At 63.9% G+C, this 23,057-nt stretch overlaps 1 protein-coding gene across 1 annotated transcript in view; it reads right to left on the bottom strand.

The window, feature by feature from the left end:
• The window catches only part of SDK2 (sidekick cell adhesion molecule 2), a gene marked incomplete at its 5' end in the record, with an annotated part of 44,848 nt that overhangs the window by 5,278 nt on the left and 16,513 nt on the right, over positions 1-23,057 (bottom strand). The window contains 36 exons of the mRNA XM_084218537.1: positions 287-473; positions 1,066-1,181; positions 1,296-1,397; positions 1,596-1,652; positions 2,182-2,335; positions 2,447-2,517; positions 2,623-2,726; positions 2,897-3,098; positions 3,176-3,370; positions 3,617-3,715; positions 3,994-4,183; positions 4,308-4,423; positions 4,500-4,737; positions 4,834-4,984; positions 5,124-5,233; positions 5,313-5,434; positions 5,524-5,715; positions 5,984-6,082; positions 6,230-6,425; positions 7,047-7,162; positions 7,376-7,557; positions 7,641-7,781; positions 7,850-7,997; positions 8,165-8,301; positions 8,379-8,555; positions 8,767-8,869; positions 9,046-9,213; positions 9,302-9,418; positions 9,566-9,760; positions 9,830-9,913; positions 10,157-10,347; positions 10,557-10,668; positions 11,570-11,703; positions 12,350-12,497; positions 13,533-13,639; positions 21,396-21,555. Of these exons, the coding sequence (XP_084074663.1) occupies positions 287-473; positions 1,066-1,181; positions 1,296-1,397; positions 1,596-1,652; positions 2,182-2,335; positions 2,447-2,517; positions 2,623-2,726; positions 2,897-3,098; positions 3,176-3,370; positions 3,617-3,715; positions 3,994-4,183; positions 4,308-4,423; positions 4,500-4,737; positions 4,834-4,984; positions 5,124-5,233; positions 5,313-5,434; positions 5,524-5,715; positions 5,984-6,082; positions 6,230-6,425; positions 7,047-7,162; positions 7,376-7,557; positions 7,641-7,781; positions 7,850-7,997; positions 8,165-8,301; positions 8,379-8,555; positions 8,767-8,869; positions 9,046-9,213; positions 9,302-9,418; positions 9,566-9,760; positions 9,830-9,913; positions 10,157-10,347; positions 10,557-10,668; positions 11,570-11,703; positions 12,350-12,497; positions 13,533-13,639; positions 21,396-21,555 (5,121 nt within the window). The remainder of the gene's footprint in view (positions 1-286; positions 474-1,065; positions 1,182-1,295; positions 1,398-1,595; positions 1,653-2,181; positions 2,336-2,446; positions 2,518-2,622; positions 2,727-2,896; positions 3,099-3,175; positions 3,371-3,616; positions 3,716-3,993; positions 4,184-4,307; positions 4,424-4,499; positions 4,738-4,833; positions 4,985-5,123; positions 5,234-5,312; positions 5,435-5,523; positions 5,716-5,983; positions 6,083-6,229; positions 6,426-7,046; positions 7,163-7,375; positions 7,558-7,640; positions 7,782-7,849; positions 7,998-8,164; positions 8,302-8,378; positions 8,556-8,766; positions 8,870-9,045; positions 9,214-9,301; positions 9,419-9,565; positions 9,761-9,829; positions 9,914-10,156; positions 10,348-10,556; positions 10,669-11,569; positions 11,704-12,349; positions 12,498-13,532; positions 13,640-21,395; positions 21,556-23,057) is intronic.

The following is a 23,057-nucleotide window of genomic DNA, read 5'->3' as shown; positions in this document are numbered from 1 at the left end:
CCGTGCCCCCACCCTAATGCTGATTGACCACCAGCTCACACCCCCGGGCCCCATCCCTGCTCCAGCAAGGATTCCACAGGGGAACGAGTCTCCTTGTGTCCTCCCAAAACCTTCATCCTCCTCAAGATGAAACATTCACCTCCATGTGCCCCCACCCCACAAACCCGCTGGGGTGAGCCCGGGGATGCTCTGCTCAGGATTGCAGCACGAATCCCTGGAGCTGGACCCGTGGAGACCCGTCCCCAGAGAGCCGAGGGTGCAGGGGGAGCCGTGCCACGGGCCCCACCTGCCTGCTGTGTCCGTGCCTTCACGGGGACGCTGCGGGGCCCGTCCCCCGCGGCGTTGAAGGCGGCCACGCTGACCCAGTAGGAGGTGTAGCCCGTCAGGTTCTTCAGCTTCGCGCCCGTCTCGGGCAGGAAAAGGGTCTTGACCCTCGCGCTCTGGTTCTGCCGCTGCTCCTCCCAGAAGTGGATCTGCGGGAGGGGCCGAGGGGAGCTGGCTGAGGCACGGGTCCCACCCAGCTCGCCTTCCCCGAGCCCTCAAACGTCCCCGCCCGGGCTCCAAGTGGCCAGAGGGAACAGAAGAGCCCCTTTTCCAGGAGGGCTGCAGGCTGTGCCGGGCATCAGGCACGGCTGGCATCACCAGGGGGTGCTGAGCTCGCCTTCGAGCCGGGCCAGATTCCCGCGGGATGGGGACAAGCAGGAGGAATCACAATGGATGGGGACCCGACATATCCCTGTACATGCCGACATACCCCTGCTCTATCCCTGTGCATCCCGACACATCCCAGCTCTATCCCAACACATCCCGGCTGCATCCCGGTGCATCCCGACACATTCTAGCTGCATCCCGGCAAATCCCGGCTGCATCCCGACACATCCCGGTCGCATTCCAGGGCCGACGGCGCCATCTGCTGCCCCGCCGCCGCTCGGCACCGGGATGGGACACCCGGCATCTCCTCGGGAGCCCCTTCCCTGAAATCACGCACAGCACCCCCAGTGCCACCCACCCTGTGCCCCCCAGGGGTTCAGCCCCTCCCCAGAGCCCCCCGGTGGCAGGAGGTACCTTGTAGCCCTGGATGTCCCCGTTCTGGCTCTCCACGGGTGGCGGTTCCCAGGTGACATCCAGCTGCGTGGCCGTGGCCGCCTGCACGGCCACGTTCTGGGGCGCTCCGGTGGGCACTGTGCAGAGGGAGGGGACGGTGTCACTGTACTGATTCGGGCCGTGAGGGGTCCCAGGACAGCCGAGCCCCCTCCCTGCAGCCCCCAGCAGAGGCAGACCCTGCCAGGACTCACCTGCTTCCCCCACAAACACCTCCTGGGGGGGGCTGGGGGGTCCCTCGCCCACGGCGTTGTAGACGCTCATCCGGATCTCGTAGCGCCGGTGCTTGCTCAGGTCTGGGGGACAAAGGGCGAGTGGGACCCTGGCCAGGATGGGGCAGCCCCGCTACCCCTGAGGGACCTGGCAGAGCCCCCCATGTTGGGAAGAAGGGGGTGTCCCCAAGGAGCAGCTGGATGGGGCAGAGGGGTTCCAGCTGGCCCTGCAGTGCAGGGACACGCAGGGGTGGCAATGGGGGACACGGGGTGGTCACTTACTGTCCAGCTTGTACTGGGTGAGGGACACCTCGCTGAGGTTGTGCACGGCATAGACAGCTGGGCAGGAGAACGGGGGGGTCAGTGCAGGGCAGGGGGGGCTCCTACCTCTGAGCCCCCAACCCCACACAGCCTCCCCACCCCACTGTGGGCCAGGGCTCCCCAGAAAGGTAATGCTCCCAGGTACTGAGGAGCATTTCCATCCTCCAGCCCCATCCCCTGAGTGCCACAAGCCAGGTTTGGGCATTGGGATCCCCACAGAGCACAGGGCCAGGTCCTGCCTTGGGCTCTGCCCTTGTCACTCATGTCCCTGCTGCCACCAGAGTGGATGTGACCCTGCTGCCTGCAGGGGCTGAGGACAGCAGCAGGACGTCTCACAGCCCGTGTTAGGTGCAGACACCCCTGTGAGGTTCACATTTGTGGACACAGTGGAACACAGCCAGTGACAGCACAAAGGGACTTTAGGGACCACGGACCTGGTGGCACAGGGAAATTTGTGACAGCTCCAGAGGGCACAGCCCGACCCTGCTAGCAGGGAGGTGCTGTGGATGCTGCACTGCTCAGATCCCACCTGCCACCCCCAGGTCACCCCAGCCCCTGTCCCAGGGCCGTGGGCACTCACGGGTGGCGCCGGGGTGGCCGAGGCCGCGCAGGGCGAAGCCCCTCAGGCTGTCGTGCAGCAGCTCCCGGTACCGCAGCCGGAACCCCAGCAGGATCCCGTTGATCTTGTCCTCAGCCGGGGGCTGCAGGGGAGGGAGGGAAGGCAGTCAGAGGCTGCTCTGGCCCAGGGCTCCCTAGCACTCTGAGGTGCCACCTTGATGCCACCTCCCCGGGCAGGGCAGAGGGGACAGTACCTGCCAGCGGATGAGCACCGACGTGGTGGTGTGGGGGGTGATGGAGAGGATGGTGGGAGCCTCCTCGGGGACTGTGGGGGAGAAGAGGGTGGTGAGGCTCCGGAGACGCCCAGGGCAAAGGAGGAGTTCCCCTGGGCACGGGGGTACCCACTGTCCCTGCCCCAGGAGGTGCTGACCCGCCTGCAGGGTGGTGAGGGACTCCGACTCCTCGCTGTACTCGCTGTCCCCGATGTCGTTCGTGGCCTTCACACGGAACTTGTAGGAGGTGAAGGGTTTCAGCCTGCAGGGAGCAGAGCGGGCTGGGGACAGGGCAGCCAGCCCCCGAGCCACCTCCCTCCCACCGCGCCATCGCTCCCCAGCCTCGTACCAGCATTTCCCACGAGATGGGGAAACTGAGGCACCGGGAACCCACCCGGAGCGTCACCACCCACCGCGTCCCCAGCCCCTCACCTGTCCACGACGAAGGCGGTGGCGTTGTGGCTTACGGGGGCGGAGTGCAGAGCCCAGTCTCCGTCGGGCAGCTCGCGGCTCTGCACGGTGTAGTAGCGCACGGGGGAGAGCCCGTCGCTGCCCGGCTCCCAGGACAGCAGCACGCTCCGTGCCCGCACCTCCTCCTGCTGCGCCAGCGGCTTCCCGGGGGGCTGCGGCCGGGCTGGGGGAGGCGAGGGGCTGGGAGCGCTGCGGGGGCACCGCCAGCCCCCCGCCGCCAGCCGGGACCCCCATCGTTACCTCTCTTCTCGGTGGTGACCACCAGGGCTTCGGCCGGCTCGCCCCAGCCCTTGCGGGTCTGCGCGGTGACGCGGAACAGGTAGGTGGCCTCGGGCTGGAGCCCCGTGGCCGTGAACTGCCGAGCGCCGGCATCCAGCACCTCCACGGCGGCCGCGGTCACCGCCGAGGTGTTCAGGCGGTGGCTGACCTGGTAGGCTGCGGGGAGGGAGCGGCGTGGCGGCACTGGGGAGGGGACACCAGCCTGGGCCCCTCCCCGTGCCGCCCCCTCCATCCCAGCCTGTCCAAAGGGAGCTCACACCCAGCCCGGGACCAACATCCGGGCAGGGAAACTTCACCCCTGAGGGCTCCCAGATCCCAGGGAACTGGTCTCTGATAATCCCGGCTCCCACAGCGCCTCTGCAGAGCATCCAGTGTGGCTCGACCCGGGTCCTCCCCACCTACCCAGGATGACGCCGTTGGGAGCTGCCGGCGGCTGCCAGATGAGCCGCACCAAGGTGGTCCTCACTTCAGGAAAGAGGAGCCCCACGGGGGGCCCGGGCACTGCAGGGGGACAGACTGGAGTCACTGGGGAGTGGGGAAAAGATCCCATCCCCTGGGAGGCCTGGGCATCTTGGGCAGGGGGAGAGGGATTGCCCCAGAGAACAGGGATAGGATGGGATCAGTCGCCCAGGGATAGGACGGGATCAATCACCCAGGGATAGGACGGGATCAATCACCCAGGGATAGGATGGGATCAGTCACCCAGGGATGGGATGGGATCAGTCACCCAGGGATGGGATGGGATCAGTCACCCAGCCCAGCCAGGTGCTGTCACCCACCATCATCCAGCGTCCTCTCGAGGACAGGAGGCCGGCTGGGGACACCATCGCCCATCCTGGTGAAGGCCAGCACCCGGATCTCGTACAGGGTGTACTTGGCCAGCCCGGTGAGCTGGGCACTGCGGGTGGCATTGCCCTCTGCCAGCCAGAACTGGGCACGTGCCTCCGAGCCCTTCTCCTTGTACAGCACCTGCAGCACAGCCCGTGTGACACAGCTGGGCCACCAGCTCCTTGGGGGTGGCACAGCCAGGACCCCACAGCCTGCAGGCTGATTCCCCCAGGGAAGGTTGTGGTGCCAACAGGCAGGAACTCACCTTGTAGCCCAGAATGAGCCCATTGCAGTCAGCCTCGGGAATGTCACTCCATCGGACCAGCAGGCTGCTGGAGGAGGTGGCCGCTGCTGACACATTGCTGGGCCCGGAGGAGGGCACTGGAGGGGGCAGCAGAGAGGGTCAGAGGCCGGATTGGCCCAGGTGGGTGCCCAGTGCCCAGGTGGGTAGCAGTACCTGACTCCCGGGTGCGTCCCAGCACCGGGGGGCTCCAGGGCCCGGAGCCGATGGCGTTGAAGGCCTGGACCTGCACCCGGTACTCCGCCCACTCCTCCAGGTCCTCGATGGTGAATTCCCGCTCCACGCGGTCCCGGATCACCTGCAGCGCCGGCTGCCCCCGCCCGTCCGCCCGCGCGTACCGGATCCTGTACCCCACCGAGTCGGGGCTCCCGTTGTACTCCTGCTCCAGGAGGGGCTGGCAGGGACGGGCACGGTCACTCCTGATGTCCCACAGCCCCCCGGCTCCATCCCCCTTCAGCCATGCAGGCACAGAGCCCCTGAGCCCCCTCACCATCCAGCGCAGCCACAGGCTGGTCTCGCTGGCCGTCCTCAGGGTGACGTTGGCAGGGGCCATGTCCGGGGGGGCCTGGAGGGTCTGGATCCTCCTGGAGGGCAGGCTGGGGGGGCTGGTGCCCACGATGTTCACCTGCCGCATGCGGAAACTGAGGGAGGAGAGGAGAGGAGAGGACAGGGGGGTCACAGTGTGGGCTGAGATGGCTCTAGTCCCCTGGGGAGGACAGCGAGGAGGGGGTCACAATGGGGGACCCAGGGATGGCACCGTGGCACCAGCCTGGCACTCGCCTGTAGTAGGTGTAGGGCTTCAGGTTGGGCACCTCCATGGAGCGGGTGTCGGGCTCGTTGGCCAGCTGGTGCACGAGCCCCCACTCGCCAGCCTCGCCGTTCTGGCCCACCTGTGGGGCAGCAGCGGGGTGAGTGGGGTGAGCTGCCCCCCAACACCCCCTGAGCCCCTTTCTGAGCTAGCCTGCGTACCTGTGCCTCCACCTGCCAGCGGGAGATGGAGGTTTTGCCGTCGTAACCCGGGCGAAACTGGATGGTGACGGAGCGGGGGCCGATGTTGGAGATGCCCAGGTTGGTGGGGGCACCGGGGAGCTCTGTGGGGACAGGGCAGGGTAGGTGGCACCGGCCGCTTGCCCCCGGCACTGCGCACAGCCCTGCAGCACCCCAACACCGCCGTGCTCACCTGGGGGCACCCCTGAGGAGATGGTGGAGGAGGAGACCTGTCCCTGTCCCTTGGAGGTCATGGCAGCCACCTCGATGGTGTAGGTGGTGAGGGCGGTGAGGCCGGTGACGCGGTACTCCAGGGTGACGTTGGGCAGGTAGTGTGTCACCCGCGTGTTGGTGCGGTTGTACTCCTCCCATGAGATCCGGTACCCTGGAATGCACCCCTTGCCGTGTCACCCCTGCGGTGTCACCCCTGCATTGCCCACCCCACAGGCTGTGCGGGGACAGGGGTGGGACAGGGCAGGTGGGAAGAGGACAGGACAAAGGGGGAGGAAAAGGACATGTGAGCGTGACTGTAGGGTGGCAAGGGGACACAGGGGACAGTGCTGCAAAGTGGGAATGGGACAGGAAAAGGGGAAGGTGCTGCAGGGTGGGAAGGGGACTGATGACAGAGCCAGCACCTGCTGCTGCTCCCTTACCCGTCAGGATTCCGTTCTTCTCCAGCGGCTCCTGCCAGCTGACCTTCAGGGACGTATCCAGGATGTCACTGAAGCTCAGGTGTCCCACGGGGCCGGGCACTGCCCAAAAACACCCAGAGACTCAGCGCCCAAGCGCAGGATCCCTCGGCACCCACGGGACCCCCGCGAGGAGCGGGCTCCCCTCGGACGGAGCCGGGGGGCGGGCAGGGCAGGGTCCGTCCCGGGGGGGTGGGAGCCTGCCCGTACCGTCCTCGTGGGTGCGCACCAGCTGCGGGGGGCTGCGCGGGCCGTCCCCGGGCGTGGTGAAGCACAGCACCGAGGTGAAGTACTCGGCGAACTTGCGCAGCCCCGGCACGTAGCCCACGTGCACGCTGTCCTGGAAGTTGGGCCGCACCGTCACCACCGTGGCCTCGTCCTCGTGCTCCGGCTCCCAGGCGATGAGCTGCGGGAGAAAGGAGCCGCCGTGAAGGCTCCCAGCGCCAAAAACGCCGCCTCCGGCGTCCTCTTATTAATTAGGCGTTGATTAATGATCAATTAACGGTGCGGGGAGCAGCCGATGCCAGCGCTGTTTACGGAGCTGTGATTAACTCCATCGATAACGGGATCCCCCCTTTGCCCGCATCCAGGAGGGATGGCTGGGCATTTAATTGGTATTGTGCAGGATAGCCTCTAGCAACTTAATTAAACACTAATTAGGCCCTAAAAATACTAATCAAAAATACTAAGTGGCGTTTAATAGGAATGTTAAATATCCTACTCACGCTGGTTATCTCATTCAGCGGCAATTAAATTCCCAAACTTCTTTCGAGTGGATTAAAACACAAGTTTAATGTTTTAATTCAATTTCATTAATGTAAATTTGAATTAATTGCAATTCGGAATTAATTACAGAGCATGGGAGACTCCGAGCCCATGCAAGTGTTAAATAACAGTAAATATTATTTTAACAGTCAGAGGAGAGCCAATTAAAATCGGGGATGTCGGCGAGGAGGAGCCAAGACAGTTTGTGAAGGCTGACCAAGTTTTCCCCACAAGCCATTCTGGTTTTGGGGATCACCCTCACCTTGTAGCCCTGGTTGATGCCGTTGATGAACTGGGGGCTGGGGGGGTTCCAGGTGAAGCGGATGGTGGTGGAGTTGGTGGCCTCAGCCTGCACATTCCCTGGAGGCACCGTGGGCACTGCCAGGATGAAAGGACAGCTCACAGGGACAGCTCCACGAGGTCCCCTCCATCAGCTGGCTGCCAACCCCGGTTCATCCCTGCCCAGCACATCCCCATCCCCTTGGGACCTCCACACCCATCCTCCTGTCTCCCACCCCACCGCCCCAATGGCGCCTGTGGCTGTCAGGGCACCCACCCAGCCCCTGCCCACCCCTGACTGTCCCTGCCTACCTCCCTGCAGGGTCCACTCTGTCACCTTCATGCTGTAGACCCCCAGGCCGGCGCTGTTGTAGGCGGCCACCTCGATCTCGTAGTTGGTCCAGATGATAAGGTCCTCCAGGAGGAGGTTGTTGACCTCGGCGTTGGTGATGTTCTTGAACTGGTACCCCACGGGCAGCCCGGCCAGGCAGTACCTGGGCACCAGGAGCCATCAGAGCTGCCCCTGCCCCCACCAGCAGCGGGTCTGGGACCCCCGGGCACCCCTGCTGGCCCCTACCGGATGATGTAGCCCTTGAGGACCCCGTTCTGGTGGCTCTCGGGGGGCGGCTGCCACTGGATCATGATGGACTGGTTGGTGCGGCCGCTGGCGATGACGTTCTGGGGGGGCGCAGAGGGCGGCTCCTCGGGCAGGGACACCCTGCAGGGACGGGGCAGGGTGAGCAGCCGGGGTCACCAGCCCCCCCAGGACCCCCAGCCGGGACTCACCTCTCCGTGTCCTTGCTGAACTGTCCCCTGCCCACGTCGTTGACAGCACACAGGCGGAACTGGTAGGAGCGAGCGGGCACCAAGCCCCGCACTGTCACCGATGTCACCTCGGGGTCCACGCTGGCCAGCAGCACGGTCCAGGGTGCATCTGGGGGAAGAGGGGACGGCAGGGTGGGGACCTGGCCTGCTGGACATTGGGGTCCCCTGCCTGGCTAACCAGCCCCAGGGTCCCCGAGCAGCATCTTCTGCAGCAGGGTGACGCTGGGGACTTCTCCCAGTGCCAGCGGTGCCAGGGGGGTGGCAGCAGCCCCTTACTGTTCTCGGAGACCTCCACGACGTAGCGGAGCAGGGGGCTGTTGCCGTCGAAGGGCTTGGCCCAGGTGAGGTTGATGGCCCGTTTCTCCTGCGGGCTCAGGGCGGCCACGGGGCTCTCGGGGGCGTGGGGGAGCTGCCTGGACAGGGGGGTTAGGGAGGGAAGGAGGGGGCCCAGCCCCGGGTGGGGATGCTGGCAGGGTGAGGGGGGTCTCACCGGACACGGAGGTGGGCGCTGCGCGAGTCGTTGCCCCCGGCTGAGATCACCTTGCAGGTGTAGGTGCCGATGTCACCCGACCAGGTCTGGGAGATGTGCAGGGTGCCCACCTCGTCCAGGCGCACCCGGGGGCCGCTCTCGGGGCCCAGCGGTGCCCCGTCCTTCTCCCAGACGTACCTGCCAGGGGGAGCCAGGTGTGCTGGTGTCCCACAGCCCCCCAGCGAGCAGAGGGGACCAGGGGCTCGCTGTCACAGGGCACCAGGTGGCACTGCAGGACCACCAGCGCGGGACTGAGGAAGGGGACCCTCATCTCCCTCCCCAGGACAGCAGTGATAGCAGCCAGGTGGGCAACCCGGGGATGCCTGGACTCCCCAAGCCTCTCACTCACCTGACGTCCACGCTGGGGTCATGGGTGACCCCGCAGCTCATGACAGCCTTGGTGCCCTTGATGACACTCTGGTCCTGCGGCGGGTCCGTGATACGTGTCCTTGCTGTGGGGGGACACAATGACCTACCAGCATTGCAGGAGCGGCACCGGCAGGGACAGCCCCCGTTTGCACCCACAAAACCCAGCTCCCATCCCCAGAGAGCTCCATCCCGCAGCACCGGGCTGGTCCCAGAGCCGGGCAGGGTCCCTCCCTTGCCTGGCCCACCGTGAGCCCCTTACCCCAGACCACCAGGTCAGCAGAGGCCTCGTCCACGCCACGGGAGTTGGTGGCCAGGCAGGTGTAGGTGCCAGCGTCGGGCAGGTGCGCGGGGCTCACCAGGAGGCTGCCCGACTCCAGCAGGGTGAAGCGCGGCAGCTGCACGGAGCCGCTGGCCAGGACCCGCTCCCCTGGGACACGGCGGAGCCCTGTCAGCGCCACGGCCACCGCTGGGGTGGCACCAGGGCAGCCAGGACAGGCTCGTCCCCAGCCCTTTACCTTTCTGCCAGGTGATGGCCGGGCGTGGCGCCCCCGAGGTCTCGCAGTTGAGGATGACGGCCATGCCATCGATTACCGTGCTGTCCTGGGGACCCCGCGTGATGTTGGGGGCGATGCCTGTGGGGCACAGAGGTGCACAGCCCCCCTGAATTCCCTCCCTGTGCCCGGCCCGGACTGACCCAGAAGTTTCCTGGGCTCCCTGAGCTGTGTGTGGCCCACCACCCAGACAGGGCACCCCCAGGGCAAGGTGGAGGTGGCACCTACTGGTCACGGCCAGGTACGTGGTGGTCTGCACCTCGCCGGCCGCGTTGCGGGCGAAGCACTGGAACATTCCGGTGTCATCGGGGAGCAGCCCGCTGATCTGCAGGCTGCCGTCCTCCAGCAGCTGGAAGCGGGACAGCTTCTCCAGCTGCAGGAGGGCAGCATCCTTGTACCAGGCCATCTCGGGAGGGGGGACACCTGCACGGGTACAGCCACGTCAGGCACGGGCTGGCGGCAGCGCACGGAGGGTGCCGGGGAGCAGCTCACCCTTGGCTTGGCAGGGGATGGCCACCACCTTCTCCATCTCGGCCGTGATGTGTCTCTCCGGCTCCCTGACGAACTGGGGGGGCTCTGCCAAGGGAACCAGGGAGTAGGAACGGGGGCAGAGCCTCTCCCCAGGGTCCTTGGGCTGACCAGTGCCCCTCCTGTCACCTCCCATCCCTGCCCGGGGGCTGAGCCTGCCCCAGCTCATGGCATGAGTGGTCTGGGCTGCTCGTGGGCAGGAGCTCACCCAGCAGGGGCAGGAGCTCACCCAGCATGGACAGAGGGAGGTGCCCACGGGCAGGAGATGACCCAGCAGGGGCAGGAGCTCACCCAGCACGGCCAGGAAGGCGCCAGCAGTCACGGCGGGAACGCTGCTGCTGCGCAGCACAGCCTCGCACTCGTAGAAGCCGCTGTCGCTCAGGGTGGGGTGCAGGATGGTCAGCCGCCGGCTGTAGTCGCTGATCCCGCTGGACACGGGCGTTCCGTCCTTCTTCCAGATGATGTGCAGCTTGATCAGCGGCCTGGGGGGCCAGGGCGTGTCAAGAGCCAGCTCCAGCTTCCCTGGAGGATCCTACCCCTCTCCATCCCGCAGGACTCAGGTGGGAAGGGACCTCCCTGCATCCCACAGGTTCCAGGAGTGTGGTGGGAAGGGGTTTAGGAGCACCCAGCCCCGGGGCTGGGCAATGCCAGCAGGGAGATTCCCCATCCTCATCCCCACCCCACGGCTCACCTGGCGTTGGCCACACACTCCATGGTCACCTCCGAGGTGCCGGCCACCACGCTGGTGTTCTTGGGTGGGACAATGATGGTGGGTGCAATGGGATCAGCCGGGCCACCCACGTCTGGGGAGGAAGAGGACAGAGGGACAGCCATGAGCACCCCCTGCCACCCTGGGGTGTCCCCAGAGAGGGCACCCGGATCCCCGGCTGCTCGGCTTGGAGGAGTCAAAGGTGACAGGGACCTGGTGGCACCAGGGTGCCTTCTCAGCTGTCCCTAAGCTGTGTCCTCCCGCAGGAGCCCTGGCACACCTGGGCAGGGCCACCAGGCTGGTGGCAGCAGGGAGGAGGGAGCAGGGAGTCCATAAAGCAAAATGATGGCAACAGTAAAAAACCCTTGTGTAGGCGCTGTAAAAACGCGATGGGCTCGAAAGCTGCTGATAGAGCTGAATCCATAAACAGGGCCTGGGATGTTTATGGAGCTCCAGGACGCCGAGGGATGGGAAAACAGATTGATGGGGATGGGAGACGGGCAGACAGACAGACAGGGATAACCTGTCCTAACCCTGTGGAACAGCAGGAGGGGAGACGGGGAGAGTGTGACAGGATTGATGTCACTTCAGGGCATGTCCCATGGGAGGGGCTGTCACCACCCAGATGGGCTGGGGGGCCCTTGGAAGTCCTGGGGGGCCCAAAGGAACTGGAGAGACAAAGCCACAGGGGTGGACCCCAGGCAGGGGCTGCTCCAGAGCACCAGGAGCTGACAGGGGGACATGGACAAGGGTGGGGGTGTCCATGGGGTGACACTGCAGCCCCCATTCCACAGCCCGTCCTGGGGCATGGCTGCACGATGCTCTGCCTGTGACACACCAGCGCCTGCAGCACAACCACGAGCACCTAAATAAATTCTGAGGCAGCTGAACTGTTTAGTAAGCAGAAGCCGGAGCCTCCGAAGAGATTTACTGCAAATTTAACCTGGGGGCGAGGCAGGGGTTGGGGAGAGGGGGCCGGTGCCCCCCACACTCACTGGCCACAGTCAGGGTGATGGGCTGGCTGGTCTTGTTGTCCCCGTTCTTGTCATTCACCGCCTGCACGTAGTAACGCCCTGCGTCCGGCGCCACCGTGGACAGGATGACCAGGGTGTTCTCCAGCGTGATGGCTCTGGGAGGAGAGCGGGGCGGGGGTGAACCCATCGAGCTGGGACCCTCACTGCCCACCAAGCACCCACACAGGACCCCCAGCCTCCCCCCAGGATGGGGGGACCAAGCCCTGCCCCCTCTGTCCAAGCAGAGCCCATGGGACGATGCAGATTCTGAGAATTTCTCCTTTTTTTTTTCATTTTTTACTTATTGGAACAATCTAATCTGCTGGAAACATAAAATGCTGTGGGGAATATGGGTTTTTTACCATTAAATATGAGATAAAGGAGTTTTATCTCCTCAATCCCGCTTTGCAAATCGAAAGGAGGCCAGTTCAATTCCTGCATAATGGGGGTTACAAATTCAATTCCTGCCGGCTGTGGCTGCCCAGGGCTCCGGCAGCACCGGGATCCGCCACAGCTCCGTGGGGACACCGGGCACACGTGTGTGTGCCGTGTTCGGCTCTATCCCACCCTCTCTCCCGCCCTCCTCCCGCCTGCTTTCATTTTTTGTGAAGACATCCCTTTCTCCGGTGACAAACAGAGCCATTAGTCACCGGGCCTGTCCCTGGATTTTACCGCGATGTTGGCTAAACACCCTCAGAGTGGGGACAAGGGGAAACCCCCGGGATGCTGGGGGGGTTCCAGAGGGATTCCAGGGGTGCTCACACGCGGCTGCTGGGGGAGATCTTCCGTCCATCCCGGAACCAGGTGACCTGGGGCTGCGGGAAGCTGGCGATGCGGGGCGCGCGGATGACGGCCGCCTCCCCGTGGGACACGCTCTGCTGCGTCTCGCCGTCCTCGAAGCTCCCCATGTCTGCAGAACAGGGCAGGGAACCGTGCCAGGGGCCGGGGGGGAGCCCAGGGATGCAGAGGCAGGTCTGGCCAGGCAGCAGGACGGGGTCTGGGCCATGGGCTCCCGTGGGATGGCACAGAGGGGCTGCTCCCCGTCCCCTCCTCGGCTGGCTCAGGGTGGGGGATGTGGGGGTGGCTCAGATGCCGCCAGCTGCTCCTGGTCATCCATCCATCCATGGATTCCATCCCTCCTGTGCTGGGTCAGGGACCCCTGCCCGAGTGTCCCCGCCACAGACAGGCTGCAGCCACAGCAGGGAGGGCTCAGTCCCGGGGCTCCCCAGCCTCTCCCTGCTCCCCATGGCATGTCCCGGTGCCAGGAGCACCCCAGCATGACCCTGGCTCCAGGGACAAGGTGTGGCACAGCTGCCTCCATCCCCCCTGCCATTCCCAGCCTGGAAGCATGGAGCACTTGTGGGAGACTGAGGGAAGCGGGGGGTGTGGAGGAGGGGGGTGGGACAGGGGATTTTTATTGACTTCCTTAATTGCTGTAATTAAAAACATGTAAAGAATCCTTTTTTAACGACTTTGCCATTATCATTAGTTGTTAGCACAGCTGCCTTATTAATTTCTCATTATCCTCCTGATTTGTCACTGCTCCTCAGGAGGTGTTTAAGGGGATGGGATTGGGGATATCCCAGAGGCAAAGGGTGACAGAGAGGGGCAGGTCCCTTTTGGGGGACAGAGCCGCCATCCCAGGCCTCAGCACTGCCATCTCCTCCTTAAATCTCACCGGCATCACCCCAGATATGCTCCAGCCATCCCTGCCAGCATCACCTCAGGAGTGCTCCGATGTCCCTGCCAGTGTCACCCCAGGGATGCTCTGATGTCCCTGCCCAGCACCACCCCAGGGACGCTCTGGATGTCCTTGCCAGTGTCACCCCAGGCTGCTGCAGGCTCGCCCGTGCTGGCCACGAGTGGCACCCACAGCAGAGCTGTCCCCCAGCGCCGGGAGCTGGGTGTCCCCGCGCGGTCCCCACGGGGCAGGACGGTCACTTACAGGCCACCTGCACCTCGGTCTGGCGCTGCAGCAGCGCTCCCATGCGGTTGCGGACGATGCAGCGGTAGAAGCCGGCGTGGGTGCGGTCCAGCGAGGTGATCATGTACCTGCGGGAGGGGTACCAGCCGTGAGGGGACATCCGTGCCACTGTCACAGCCTCCCGGAGAGGCTGCAGGTCCTGCACACCCTCCCGATTTACTGCGCGTGTGCCAGGAGCTCCCGGACCCGAGAGCGGCCAAGTCCGGCACTGCTCCGATGAATCCCGGCCGACGTCCCCCTTATCACCCCCACGCCTGCTCTTATCAGCGCCAGCAGCCGGTGAGGAGATAAAGGAAATCAGAACATCTCCACTCGACCGCCCCCCGAGCATCGCCGCGGTCCCCAGGCCGGACCCTGCTGCCACCAGGGCTGTCCCCAGCCCCGGAGCTCCGGTTTCATCCCCCTCGAACAGCCGGGGCAGCCTCCGGGGGCCGGGCAGGCGCTGCAGCCTCGCCGTCCCCGACGGGGAGCGCTGCGAGATAAAGCAGAGAGGGAATAAATACAGCAAGCTCAGCCCTCCTTGCCCAAAATCTAATCTTGCGTTAAAACCCGCCGCGGGCTCTTTCGGCAGAGCTTTGTTTGTTCTTCTGAGAACCGAGCGTAAATTAAACTTTCATAAGACCTGAGGAGCGCGTTCCCTGCGCCGGCAGCGCAGCGGGGCCCCGCGCCCACCTCCCCGCACGGCAGAGGGTGACAGGGGACACAGGGCCGTCCCCTGGCCCGGCGGGACTGTCACCAAGGCCGCGGTGACACCCAGCCAGCAGCCCACCCACGCGGCGTGCCGGGGTCACCCGTCCCCGCGGGAGGGGGGAGGGTGCCCTTTGGGAACGAGACCTTGAGTGTCACGGCTGATATTTAAAAACGCTCCCCAGAGGCTTTAAATAAGATATTTCAATTCCACGGAGCTGTCAGGAAGGGCTGCAGACGCCAGGAGTAATGGGCCCGCTCTCCTTGCCGTGTCCTCGTTAATAAATCACACCGTGACTCCCGAGCACACGCACGCCCACGGATGGATGGCTGGACGGACACACGGCAGCAGAGGGACACGTGTGTCCCCAAACAGACCCGTGTCCCCTCCAGATGGGGACAATGCAAAGCCACCAGCGCTGGCACAGCCCAAGGGACACAAACGGGGTCACAGGGAGCACCTTCAGCACAGCCCCGGCAGCACGGCGTCCCTTAGAGTGTCCCCACGGGCAGGACACCTCCGTGGGCACAGGGAGCCGTGTCCCCAGCCCAGGACACTCCAGCAGATGCACTGAAGGGGGCCTGGTCCCCACACACGGGAGCTGGAGGAGTTATTGAAGCAGCAGCACTTCCACACACACCTCAGCAGCTGAAAATAGCCCGGAGAAAGGAAATCAATTCCGGCGCAGCCCAGCCCGCAGTCATCAACCAAACCGGCACAGACTTTGTTCTCCCCGCTCGCCTTCCACCGAGGCTTTCATCCAAGAGCGCTCGGGTTCGATTTCCTTCCCCCATCGCGCCTGGCTGGGAGGGGACTGGAATTGATTTCACCCCAATGTCACCCTCCTGTCACCCCTCACGGGGGATGCGCGGCAGGCAGGAGGGCTGGATGCCTCCCCACCCCCCGGTTTGTGCCGCGGCTTCGCGGCCAGGAGTTGCAGGGCCATTGTTCCACGCGAGGAAGGAGCTCTTCCAGCTGGGACCGCTCCCGGTGCCTTTGTCCCCCCGGCCGGGTGGCTTTGTCCCCCCGCCCCCGCTCCAGCCGGGACCGAGGTGAAGCTGGCCCGGCTCCCGGCGCAGCCCTCGCTGCTGACTCCGCTGTTCCAGGGGTTTGTTTGGCTTCTCTGTGAAGACGGAGCTTGACAGGGCACGGTCCGTGGGGAGAGGCGAGCGCTGACCCCCCTGGCCCGGCAGGAAGCGGCTGCGGCCCGCTCAGCCCCGGGGTCAGGAGGGGGCTCCGCGGGCAGGAGCCCCGTGCCGGGGGAGCCGCGGGTCTGCAGCAGCGGCTCTGGCACCGGATCTGTCTGACAGATGGATGGCTGCATGCTGGGAATGACAACCTGTCCGTCCGTCCGTCTGTCCGTCCATCCCGGTCCCTCAGCCGGGCAGGGCTCAGCAGCGTGCCCAGCTCCCGGCGGTGCCCAGCTCCCGGCCGTGCCCAGCTCCCGGCTGTGCCCAGCTCCCGGCCGTGCCACCCGCAGGACTCTCCCGTCCCTCCGGCACAGCCGTGCCCCAGCCCCGGCGGCTGCCGCGGCTCTGTTATTGTAGGGTTGCTGAGGAGCGTGGGGCTGACGCTGCCGAATTATTCTTAGATTGAGGGGGTGGAGAAGGGCCGGGAAAAGCAGCAGCCAAAGGATTTGATCCATCAAATTGAAAGCCAGAAGAGCGCAGAAATCTGTGAGGTTCTTCCAATGCCGCCCAGTAACAGCAACAGCTGGATCGGATTTGGGATGGAAGCGCACTGGCACAGTCCCCTTTGATTAATATCCTGCATAACGACTAATTAATTCTGGAGGGGACGCGTGTTTGAATAGTTACTGTGGGATAATGAAATGTCAAGTGAGCATTAAAACACACTTAGCAGAGGTTTAACGACTCGAAGCATCCGAGCAGTGTCCCGGCCCCTGCTCCGGGCCAGCGCTCGATGAGGCTGTGAGCCCCCCCTGGAGCTCCATCAGCCCCGCTTAACTGGGCTATTGGATCTCAATTAGCTCCCGATTGGAACGGATTCTCTTTGGATCCACGTGGCCGCTGCCTCTCCTCCCGCCCGGAGTGTTTTCCCTCGGCCGTGGGAATTGGCAGCCCCGTAAATCGCTGCCTCAATTGGCCCTGCCAGAACAATGAGCCATTTAATAATTAATGCCCGTGTATTAATCAGCCTCCTTCCTGCAGAGCGGGGACGGAGCGAGCCTCGATCCGTGTTGCGGCATCCGGAGGGCTCTGGCGCATTGCTGAGCACGAGTTTGGCCACCTCCCAGCTCCGGTGGCATCTCCTGCTCTGACAGTCCCCTGTCCTCCCCACCGCGGCTCCTGAGCCCCTCCAGGATCCCTGCAGGGAGATTCCCTCCTCTGCCAGCCCAACGTGTGCCTCCTGCCAGCCCCGACGCTGCTGTGGTTCACTGGCACCGCTGCCCTGTGCCCACAGCTCCTCGTGCCAACGTCCAAGCGTCCCCAAAGTTCCAAACAAGGCACAGAGACAGGCAGGAGCCTCCCCAGCACAAACATTCCCAGGAAAAACCGCCCCCTCCACGCTGCCCACGCTCCTCACCAGCACTCCTGGGGCTTTGCCACCTGTGGTGGTGCCAAAGGTGACACCAAAGGTGACACAGGCCAGGCTGGAGCCACGAGAACCAGGAAAGCCCTGCTGAGCTCCCACCCAGCCTGGATGCAACCCTTCCAATGTTTGCTGCCCTTAATTAACTCATTGCATGGTAATTAGCTCCCCAAGGCAGAGGGATGGGCTTCACACCTGGGCTGGCAAAGGGTTGGGCCCACCAGAGCAGGGATGAGCTCCCAGCAGGAATCCAGGGGTGATCCATCGTGTTTGCCCCAGGCCTGGGATTTTCCGAGGCTCCTGGCTCCGTATTTCACATAATTGGGGGACAAACTCTGGGCATCAAACATTTGGGATCCCCACCGGGCCGTAAAGGCTCATCAGAGTCCTGTGTGTGCAGCCAGTTGTGTCCCTGCACCCCCGGGGGACACCCCACAACAGCCCAGAGAGGAGCAGGGCTTGAAAGAGCCCCAAATCTGGGTGAGGCCACACAGAAAGGCTCCCAGAAGGAGGGGGAGCTGGATCAGAGACACCACGTGCTGGAAAAGCCACCCCAGGGCTGGCATGGGATGGCACGGGGAGGCTCAGCTGTGCCAGCCCTGCTTGGCAGAGGGGAGCTGGGGCAAAGCCAGCCGGAGTCAGAGCTGGAATTACACTGTTCCAAGCTCCAGCAAAGGGGATCTGGGCTCTTGGGAGGAGGCAGGGAATCCTTCAGTAGCTGCTGGACTCCTGCAGCAGCTGTGGAGGCCCTGAGGGGAGGCACGAGGGCTGATTTAGGAGCCAGGAGATGCTTCTCTACGGATGGGAGTCTGTCCAGAGGTAATCTATGTGTAAGGTAATTTCCGAAGGCAGCAGGACTCGATGCAGCCCTTAATAGGACAATCTCATGTGATAAATTACCAGCCCCAACTAATCTGCATGTTAAATTTCTTGTATGAGAAATAAATATCCTCAATTCACCAGAGAAGCGCTTTCCTTCCGAGGATTTCATTAAAGACATCAAGCTGCCTGATTTGCATGTTGTGATTCCTCATCCGAGCTGCTCCAGAGAGCCCGGCACTGGAGAGGTCCTGGAGGCAAAACCAGAGCTGGGCACCCGAGAGCGTGGGCAGCCAGCCTGCTGTCACCTCGTGGGCACCAGAGGGGTGTCCCTGTGGGGCCCCCAGAGCAGGAGGCAGCAGAAATCCCACGGGAAAACGGCCTCGTGCACCCCGTGCCAGCAGCAGGGAATGGAGGGAGGGGAGGGCAGGCGGTCCCTGATCCCATCCCACCCACCAGAACGTTCTGGGATCACAGATCCGTGGGTACACACAGAGCCAGGCTGATCCTGAGCCCCCCACAGCCCCAGGGATGCTCCCAGGGGAGGATGGCTCCACACACACACACACACCCAGAACCAGGCTGATCCCTGAATTCCTGAGCCCCCCACAGCCCCAGGGATGCTCCCAGGGGAGGAGGATGGCTCCACACCCAGAGCCAGGCTGATCTCTGAATTCCTGAGCCCCCCACAGTCCCCAGGATGCTCCCAGGGGAGGAGGATGCCTCCACACACACACCCAGAGCCAGGCTGCTGCTCAGTCCCTCGGGGCTCCCGCATCCTGCTCCATCCCCCAGCATCCTCCTGAGGGAAGCAGCTCTGCACGCTGGTGGATCCAAGCTGGGATGCTCCATCCCCAGGGATGCTCCGGGGGGATGAGCCCGTGGTCACACACAGAGCCAGGCTGGTGCTCAATCCCCCCCAGCCCCCAGGGCTGGCTCCAGGGGGGATGGCTCCACAAGCACACAGCCCCGGGCTGCTCCCCAGGCCTTCTGGAGTCCCTCATGGCGCCGGATCCCCCGGGATGCTCCTCGGGGAGGTTGGCTCCGAACGCTCAGAGAGCCGAGTGATCCTGCCGCGCTCCCGGGGGATGCTCCCGAGGGATCAGCTCCAGGCACAGGCGCCGCCGCGGCCCTGCCCGGCTCGGGATCACGGACACCCCCGGCCCGTTGCCCACCTGGCCCTCGGCGAACGCCAAGAGCCGCTCCGGTGGCGGCGGAACCGCTGCGGGAAGGAAAGGGCGGTCGCCATGGAAACGCTGCCAAACTGGGAGAGAGGCTCCTTCCCTGGAAACGTGGCGTGAGCTCCTCCGACCACCGTGAGCACCGAGCGGCTCCGGGGGGGCGGGGGGACAGCCCCTGCCCACAGCCCCCCAAGGGGAAACGCACGAGCGCCACTGCAGCCGGAGGGACGCCCTGCTCAGGAGAGGGTCTGGGGAGCAGCAGTGAGGATGAGGAGGGTGGCATGCCTGGAGACAGAGCCCTGGCTGGGAACCACGAGGTGAAGCCACCAAGCCTGGCTGGGAATCGTGAGTGATGCCACCAAGCCTGGCTGGGAACCACGAGTGATGCCACCAAGCCCAGGCAGTCCCTGAGCACAGCCCCTGCAGCATGAGGAAGGCTTTGTCCTCTCCAAAGTCTTCCTCATGGGCACAGCCAGGCTCTGGAAATGTCCTCCTGTCCCTGGACAGACGGACACACGGCAGCACCGAGCTGGGAGGGACTGGTGCACCCCAAACGCAGAGCCATCCCCGGCCCCACATGGCCAAGACCATCCCTGAGCCTCCCTGGCCATCAGCACCAGTCCTCCCCTCTCCAAGGATTACTCTGTTTCTAAACTCGTTAACTTTTAATTACAACCTTCCCACTGCCTGAGCGGGCTGGCTCCGCGCCACCGACAGCTCTATTAAAATTCAATTTCTGCCCATCATAACTAATTTTGGTCCTTCTCCTTCTCACCAGCAGCCTCCAGTGCCAGGCACGACAGCCAAGCCCTCGTCTCCACACTCCAAATCCCCACGGAGCCGCGGGCAGAGCCAAGGGATGCTGGCAGGTTCTGGGGGAGCCCAGCGGGGATTTGGGATTTGCACGGTGCCTTCTCGGCTCCGGTGGCTGCGCTGGGTTTGTTTGGGTTTTCCCCACGTGTTTGTTTGGTTGGGTTCTCGCTTCCTTCCTTAATCCTTTCTGCCTGAGTGCTGGAGCTGAGGGCTCCGGGGGAGGGGAGTCACCTTGGAGCAGGGATGTGGGGATTCAGGGATGCATGGATTCAGGGGTGTAGGAATGCAGGAATGAAGGGATGCGGGGATGCGGGGATGCAGGAATGCAGGGATGGGGGATGCAGGAGTGCAGGAATGCAGGAATGCATGGACTCAAGGATGCAGGGATGCAGGGAGGGATACAGGGATGCAGGGATTCAGAAATGCAGGGATGCAGGAATGGAGGGATGCATGGATACAGGGATGCAGGGATGTGGGCATTCAGAAATGCAGGGATTCAGGGATGCAGGGATGCAGGAATGGAGGAATGAAGAGATGCACAGTGATACAGGGATGCAGGGATGTGGGGATTCAGAAATGCAGGGATTCAGGGATGCAGGGATGGAGAGATGCACAGTGATACAGGGATGCAGGGATGCAGGGACGTGGAGCTGGCTGGCATCCCAGAGCACAGACACCACTGCTGGGCCCTTTCCTACTGAAGGGTCAACTGAGGCACAGATCAAACCCAGGAGAAAGTCAGGAAAAGGAGTCAGAATGCCCGTTCTGGGTTTGGAGGTGACTCCCAGGCATCCCAACCCATTCCCAGGGCAGAGCAGGGCCCGGGATCAAGGTCCTGACTCCTTTCTCCTGCCTGGGAAAGAGCTGCATCCCCGACAGGAGAGAGCTGTGGGAACTGTGGGGTTCAACAGGTCCCTGAACTTCCACACCATGACAAGGGATGAGGGTGGCCCACAGGGCCCGCAGCCAGGGACTCAGGGCATTGCAGAGCTGCAGCCACCACGGCTCAGGAGGGGACAGTCCCCAAGGAGGGCCCTGGCTCCCGGATCCCAGCAGGGCTCACATCACCCAGCCGCTCTCTGTGCGTTCCCGGCATCCCGGAGCAGCCCCGCGTTGCTACGGCAACACGAAGCCTTTGGATTCGATGCCTGGGAAGGGGGAACGGCTTGTCTCAACCTGAATTATTGATTAAAACAGAGAGGATGACACACACACTCAGAGGAGACGGCGAGAGGTGCCCGCCTCGATTTAAAGGCCATCTCCAAGGGGCAGGAGCCGCTCCGTGCCAGGAGCAGTTGGCACACGGGGCTGGAGCTGGGCACTCTCCCACAGCAGCCCGCCTTGCTCCCAGAGAGCCCCGGGGGCTGTGATCCACAGCCCGGTGTTGAGGTGTTAATCTGCTTGTGCAAACACCTCCCCCCCTCGCTGCTGACCTGCCGCAAGTCCCGTTTGCTCTGCAAACAGAGCCTCAGCTCCCGGGCTGCCAAGAGCCGCCTCTGTGCCGCTCCCAGGACGGCAGCCCTGGCACTGGCACTGGCCAGGGACCAGCATGACGGGGCAGGATTTGCCACGGATGCTCGGGAACGCTCAGAATCCAGAGTCACTGAGGCTGGAAAACGCCTCCAAGGCCATCGTGTCCCAGCAGTGTCCCATCCCCTCCTTGTCCCCGGCCCAGAGCTGAGTGCCACCTCCAGTTTTCCTCCAGGGATGGGCACTCCAAACCTCCCTGGGCAGCCCCTGCTGACGGCTGACCACCTTTTCCAGACCCACCTGTACTCCAGGGAGAACTTGGTGAGCTCCTGGCTGTTGTGCAGCCACTTGAACTCCAGGGGCCAGCTGCCCTCGGCCATGCAGGTCAGCACCAGCCGGTTCCCCTCCAGGTGCACCTGGCTCCGCACCGGCTCCGTCTTGAAGTAGGGGGAGACATCGTCTGTGGGGAGAGGAGGGACAGGGATCAGGGGCCACACTCCCATGGAGCACTCAGCACCGCAGAACAAAATGATTTGAGGTCCCCTCCAACCCGAAGCACTCCGTGATTCCGTTGGCATCGCCCTGTGCCGCCTCCCCGCCCCGGCCAGGCCACCCAGCCCCCTTGCCTGTCCCTTGTCCCCCCCTGAGCCGTTCCAGCAGCCCATCCACAAGGGCTCAGCCCGCTGCAGGTTTATCTAAGCTGCTGCTTTGCTTTATTCCCAGCTCCCTTTGTAGCATCTCGGAGCTTTTAACTCGGGGGGTGAAGGGGCGGAGGGGCTGCGAGCCGAGCGAGGCAGAACCACTTACTCCTCTCCTGTTTTATTTGCTAAGTAAAACTATAAATCGAACCACACAGCTCCATTTTCTGCTTAACAAATGGAAGCCCTTTTACTTCAAAGGCACATTCATATTCCCCAGCAGCTTTCAAGTGCACGTTCAATCACGGCTCTGGGTTTTTTTCTTTGGGGTAGGGCTTTGCTTTCTTGTCTGCTCGAGCTGAATTCCTGCCGTGGATCCCTGTGAGCGGCACCAAGGCACTGCCCAGCACTCTGGAGGTGTGACAGGAGTTTGTGGGAGCCAGAGACAGCCCCAGAGCTGCACTGAGGGTCCCTCTCCTCGCTCCTGGCTCCTGCACACCCGCATGAAAATTCCCAGGGGATTTACACCGTCCTGCCTGGCAAAGGGCAGGGCACGGTGGTGCTGGATGCCAGGCCAGTCATTAGGAAGGGAAGGAGCAGCTTGTGGCTCGTTAATTTAATCTTCCTCTCTGACCTTCAGCAGCACCAGCTGGAAGGGGCAGCCCTTACTCCTCCTGGTGTCCCTGCCTCGAGGATGGAGCTGGACATTGGGGCATCCGGGCAGGGCAGCCCAGCACGTCCTGGGTGGCACAGGGACAGAGTGGTGCCCACGGGCAGCTCGGGGTCCTGGCTGCGGGGTTTGGCACCACTGCTGCGAGCCCGACCCGTGGCCCCGCTGTTCCCCGGCCTGGGGAGCTCAGGGCAGCCCTGCCACCCTCAGGGTGCCCAGGAGTGGGGACACAGGTGCCACAGGGCTCGCAGGAACAGCCCAGAGCAGGATCTGTGTCACCTGCGCACGCCACATGTCCCCACACCCCGGCAGAGCTTGACCCGCAAGGCCGGGGCATCGCCCACGCCCCCCTGGAGATTTTGGGATTATGGCAGTGCCCAGATGGGTCCGTGGCACAGCCAGATGGCAGCTCTGGATCCAAACACCTCCTGCACAGAGCCAGGAAATGAGCCGTGCCCCAGACTGGCATCCACTGGGCACGAGGCAGCTGCAGGGAGCATCCAAGCACGGCACAGCAGGCTGGTCCCCAGGGAATGCCGGTCCCCAGGGAATGCTGGTCCCCCAGGGAATGCTGGTCCCCAGGGAATGCTGGTCCCCAGGGAATGCTGGTCCCTCAGGACCACCAGGCTGTGCTGGAATTCTGATCCCTCAGGA

This window comes from Fringilla coelebs, assembly GCF_963513975.1.
Source record: "Fringilla coelebs genome assembly, chromosome: 19".
Taxonomy (NCBI): Eukaryota; Metazoa; Chordata; class Aves; order Passeriformes; family Fringillidae; genus Fringilla; species Fringilla coelebs.
The sequence above is the reverse complement of the archived record's forward strand: the minus strand, read 5'-3'. Positions and strand labels throughout refer to the sequence as shown.